This window comes from Lonchura striata, chromosome 5, assembly GCF_046129695.1.
Source record: "Lonchura striata isolate bLonStr1 chromosome 5, bLonStr1.mat, whole genome shotgun sequence".
Classification (NCBI taxonomy): Eukaryota; Metazoa; Chordata; class Aves; order Passeriformes; family Estrildidae; genus Lonchura; species Lonchura striata.
In genome coordinates, this window is record NC_134607.1 from 50,706,649 (window position 1) to 50,712,648 (window position 6,000).

At 30.7% G+C, this 6,000-nt stretch overlaps 1 protein-coding gene across 1 annotated transcript in view; it reads left to right on the forward strand.

Moving 5' to 3' along the window:
* Positions 1 to 5,778, forward strand: part of LRRIQ1 (leucine rich repeats and IQ motif containing 1) — a 102,300-nt gene extending 96,522 nt beyond the window's left edge. Inside the window, exon 27 of the mRNA XM_031507743.2 lies at positions 5,540 to 5,778. Coding sequence (XP_031363603.2) covers positions 5,540 to 5,679 — 140 coding nt within the window. The 3' untranslated portion in view covers positions 5,680 to 5,778. The remainder of the gene's footprint in view (positions 1 to 5,539) is intronic.
* Positions 5,779 to 6,000: the final 222 nt, after the last annotated feature.

A 6,000-nucleotide genomic window follows, 5' to 3' on the forward strand; every position in this document is an offset into this window, starting at 1 on the left:
AAATGTTTATAATATATTCTTGTACATTGTTATCTCTTTCAACTCCATGTGACTAAGTCACATTGTAGAGTTCAGATTATTCAAGTATGTAATTGTCAGCATGATCTAGTTAGAAGAGCATCAATGTTTGATAAACAAAGAAATTTAAGTTCATTGTTTCTATAAAATTTTAGAACTAGTCTCTAGTCCTACCAGCATGAAGTCATGAAGATTTACAAACAAAAGTCACCATTTACCTTTCATCAGATCTCCATACAAAAAGGAGATCTATCTTTACATATCATGAGGTATTTATATAAATCAATCCCTAGACTTTTCAATGCTGTCTAAATATTATCTTGAAATTAAAAAATATTGAATTTTTTTTAAATATTAAAATATTAAATAAAAATATTGAAATATTAAAATTGCAGTACAATAACTATTTTTATGCAAACAATGCAACTAAATAAAAAAAATCTCACTTCAAAATATCCGTAAGTAACATTATTAAAAGGTTAACTTATCTGATATTTTAGTGTTTACCTTTTTCACAGACCTGCTGAGCCTACCTTCTTTCCAGAGCTTAAATTGATGTAAATGCTTTGCTGCTAAGGATTCGTTCTGGTCACTTTCATTAAAATGTTGAAGTTTTTTTCTCCATGCCTTCTTACGCTGTATTTGCTTTTAAGTAATACAATATGGTAAGGACTTTGGAATAAATTATATCTCCAGACATACAATGTTAGGCGGATCGATAAATGTCCTATGACGTCTACTATGCATCATAAAATTTCTATCATAACCTTTTTAACAAAGCTTTTCTTCTTGGACACCGAAAATTTAATTCAAAGCATTTTACATATTGCATTACTTATCAAAACAGTGGATATGTAAACCTTGACATTTGTTAAAAGACCCAGGCTTTAACCAAAAAAAGACCAGAACAAATTGATAGCAGAAAACAGATTAAACAACCAAAAAGTGACTGCTTGGAAATAGAAGCATGTGACATTATCCCAAGACAAGCTTTCAGCACAAGCTCAAAATACTTTGCTATATGCAGGCATCTGAAAGTTTCTCAGACTATACTGGAGCTTCATATATTAAATTGTTACAAATAAATGAATGTACAGTAAATAAGTGTTAGAGCCTGTCTTTCAAAGCCTGCTTTAGTGTAGCAGAAATTAAACTGCTTTTCTTGGCTAAGATTTGTTCCCACATTAGTTGGTATTAGAATAACCACATACCCTGTTAAATTATACTTAATATACTTGCCAGTATAATTCTGTTTAATTCTAGTACAAGTAGTGGTAATAATAATAATAGTTGTCAAAAATATCATTACTGTGTATAGTAAACCAAATGTAATTGTTCTAATTTACATTTAGTAAACATGTTAGTTTACATTTAATATATTCACCTAATTCTATTTAGTAAAGGTACTAAATATAGCATTTTGAGATGCTGTGAATCTTTCTGTTGTTGCCTTTGGGCAAGGCCCACTACAAATACATTTAAGGAACATAACATGAACTAAAAGTATTATGATTATGTTTACAATTATTCATAAATCACAAATGCACATGTGCATACCAATGTGTATATGTATGCATATTAATGAAATATATGCCTCTTTATAGCAAAATATGATTATGTCATATATGTCATCTTTATTTTACCAATTAAGAAATTATGATAGCAGTAATGTGATTTACTCACATGCTATATTCTCTTAATTAACTCACAAACAAAATCATTCATTTGCAAGATACACTGCAGTTTAGGGGGAAATGGAGATATTGGAAATCCAAGCATGATGTAAAACTGTTCACAATCATTAATAATACTGTAAGAAAAATATGTAAGGGCCCTCAATAAAACCCCCAATCAATAAATATAAGAGAAAAAAACATAATAAGGATTCAATTGATATGTGTTGAGGGTTTTCAGAATGTCAGGTTTGTCTTCTGGTTTGTGACTTTTCTTTTAACAAGACTGGTTTTAAGGACTACTTCTAGGTTCTGTCTATCAATTCAAAGTGCCACTGTCATCCCTTACCAGACTCTCTTGTCTTCTCTCATTCCCTTGATCTTGACAAAATTCTAGCCATTTCATAATGGAGGTGTCTTTACTGAATATTTCTGAAGAAAAAAATTGCCCATTTGTAAATCAGAATCAGAAAATCTCTTGCAAACACAGGTATTGATAACAAAGTTACTGGTTTTTTTAGTTTATGTGCAATTTTTTTTTTTACTTCTTGCAAAATTCTACCTAGATGATCATTTTACACTTAAGTGCAAAGCTGTTCTTACTTGAGCACATGTGAAATACTCATACCTAGATTTTCACTGGAATAGCAAAAGACATGAAGTAAAAGAAAGCGTAGTAATTTGTGGGCATATGTATGATCAATCAGGTAAGTCCCATATTTGCAGCACATTCCATTCATTATTGGATCATTATTGGATTAGGTATCAGGAAATTTTTTTTCACTGAAGAGGTGGTCAAACATTAGAACAGGCTGACCAGAGAAGTGGTGGAGTCACCATCCCTGAAAATGTTCAAAAAACATGTGGAGGTGATGCTTAGAGACATGGTTTAGTGGCGGACTTGACAGTGCTGGGTTAATGGTTGGACTCCATGATCTTAAAGGCCCTTTCCAACCTTCATGAATCTATGAATCTATTCTTATGTTTTCATTAATCTTTCTATTTGGTCTTGCATTAAACTCTAGGAGAAAGAACTGCAACAAAACCCTTTCTCATATTTGACTAATAGCTTCATATACCGTTATACCTTTGCTTTAGGACACAATTTTTCAATCATAAATAATATTTAGCCATTAGCTAATGACTAGTTACAATGGCCACTAGTATACATCTGAGAAATAGCTGTGATCTGAATAGGTGGTGTGATTTAGCTATCCTTGAGAATTCTTTTTCAGGGAATAGGCTTTTGGTACTCCATGCCAGCTCTGTCTTTCATCATTCCACCACTGATAACTGGAACAGCAGCGTTGATAATAATACCCATCTCTTAGTACTATTTAGTAGATATCAAAAGTACTTAATCAGAAATGCAAACATAATTATGCCCGTTTCAAAGTTAGAAAGATGGGACATACAAAGGGAATTATTTACAGTGAGAATTATTTACAGTGAATTATTTACAACAAGCTTCTCTGTAAAGACTTCATTCCAAATTAGTTGATCATTCTCTACAATGGCTTTCTTTAATTTGGCTGAATAGTGCCGAGAACTGTGTAAAGGGTGGAAAGTAAGACTACAGGTAGTCTGTGATTCAAGTCAGTTTGTCTAGGTCACAATTGTATAATAAAGTTTAAAGCAGATGCTACAAAATCTAATGAGAGTAGATTAAAAAAAAAGAGACCCATGACTGTCAGACTTTGGAACAACCTCTGATGTTTTAAACCTGCATACAGCAGGTCTTTGGGATTTTTTAATGAACAATAATACATATCTCAACCTCATGGAAGGACAATATATTCCTTCCAATGCATTGTATATAATTACAAGTGGAGAGGCCAAACCCTACATGTACAGGTTACTGAAATCCATTATGAAAATACTATTTAGCAGTGCACGTAGATTCATAAACAAGTGAGGTTCTTAGTCCAGAAATAATCCAGAGCAGGCAATTAGGATTAGGTTGATTGACTGTCTTCCTATATTGACTCTATCACTACTAGACTAGTTTTCAAGTTAATTATTCATAGGCTCTTTCTAGCATCTGTTTTTATTCTGTTTTAAAAATAATGAAATAATGTAATAAAATCTATTTTTTGTCAAAATATAGAAAAAACTGCTATATCTTGTTTATCTATATTGTGGATATCATGTTGAAGATGAGTGCACAGAAAAATATAAGTTAACCCCAATTTTGTTTTCCACTTTGAATGTGCAATAGCGATTTCCTTTTTGTTTTTATTTTAACAAAAATTTCCAGTCTTAATTATTTTTGTTGTTTAACAATGTTTTCAATTTCATAAAATATTTCTTGAAATTAAAGGCATGCAATTTTAAAAATATTATTACCACATTAAATTTATTTTGAAGTTTCACTAATTAGACACTTATTTACTAATTTGAGGGTTTCAGTCTTTAGTGAATATGCTATGGTTCCCAGGCAAAATAATTAATGAAAATTTTACTGCTTGATTAACTATTTTCTTTGATCTTTAACAAGTGCCTTTCTCTACTAGAGAGATCTGCTACCATTTGTGGTGTTAAATAAAATAATCCAAAGGCAAGGAAATTGTGAATGATGTAAAGTCAAAATATTAGACTTTTAAATCTTTAGGAGATACATCTAGAGTAGATTATATATTTTAAGTAAAAAAGAATTGACTACATCTGTAGAGCCTACTACATTAGAAGATGAATAGAGATAATGTTAAAAATACTTGAAAGCTCTTGGTGGCCAAAAGAACTGTTTATTAAGATACATTTGCAATAATCTAAGAATTCATAACAAAGGGAACTGTAGGCTAGGAAAACCTCCTGACACTTAGATCTAGAAGGCTACAGGAAAGCATCCATGAGAAAACAAAGAAACTCTTACTCTTTGAAATTTATAGCTATGTTTTATACATTGGTATACAGAATGATGTTCTACTATTTTGTCACAATGTATTGTGAGAAATTATTTTTTTCTCTTGAGAAATACTAAAAAAAATTAAAATATTAAAAATACTGAAACTATGTAGGCAATAATATTTTCCTTTGGTAAGTGGCAAAAAGTTGTTCATAAAGTACATATTTGATAAGCTAGCATGTAAATTATATATATATATATATATATATATATATGTACACTCACAGACATGAACTGCTGTATTGTGAATATCATATCATTCTCTTGCAGAGTTTGGGTTGTCTTCCACAGTTGTTTTCTTTCTTATAGGTGCCAAAGAAAGATATTATCAGGTGTAAAATGTTAATTTATTTTAAATAAATATTATATCTTTGGTCATGCTTACTGGTTATTTTATTTAAATAATTGTCTGAAGAGTGTTTTAGAAACAATTGTTGAAATTACTTAAGAATATGTATGCAGGACAATGAAAGTGAGTGTTTCACATATTCCTATGTGTTCTTAAATTTTTCTGTGGCACCATCCAGCATTTAAGTATTCCTGAGCTTTGAACAAAAGAAAACTCTCTTTTATTTGGTCTAACATAACCACAAAAAATTGTTAAATAGATAGATCTTCTGAACTAGTTCTTCATCCACAGAGTTTCTTTGTGAAAAGCATTGAGTGTCTCTGTAAGTGTTTAAGACAGATAATGACACTTCTAAAAATATGGTAATTTTGTTTAGTAACTTTGCCATCTTTTTGGATAAGGAGTTTATATTTTTAAAGTACTACCTTGTGAAACTACTTGTATTACTTTTAAATGGTGAGTGAAACATAACTATAGAAATTGTGTGCTAATTAGACCTACAAATATTATTGTCTTGAAAAGAATATGATACAGTGAAATTTAGGGAGTTTTGGTTGGTTGATTTTTTAATTTCATGTCTGTTTTGTTGTTTAGAAAAGAGTATTTCTACTCCAGAAAAATCATATTTGGGTCCATCTCATACAGAACGGATATCATTTCGAGACCATCCAGTGCAGCTAAGCGGAGGATGGGGAGCAGGCAAAAAAAGGCAAAAGTTTAAAAATATTAGCTGAATATTGGAGATAACTAGTTGATTTAATCAAGCACAGCAAGCATATGGAGACCTGTTTCTTTTTAAGCCTCTGAATAGCAATTGTTGAATTTTCATTTATTACCAATAAACAAGTTTCAGTTAACTACTTTTGACTTATTTTATTATATGTGGTTGCAGTGGTTTGGGTTTTGTGGGATTTTTTGGTCAAAGTATTTTATACCTGTCAGTAAACTATCATAGTTTGTGTTTTCAATTGCTTATATGTTTATGTGGTATAGGATGCAGAACTGATTAAGTCTACAAGGTTTGTTGTACAGTGACTAAGTTTAGGCTTGCTTAG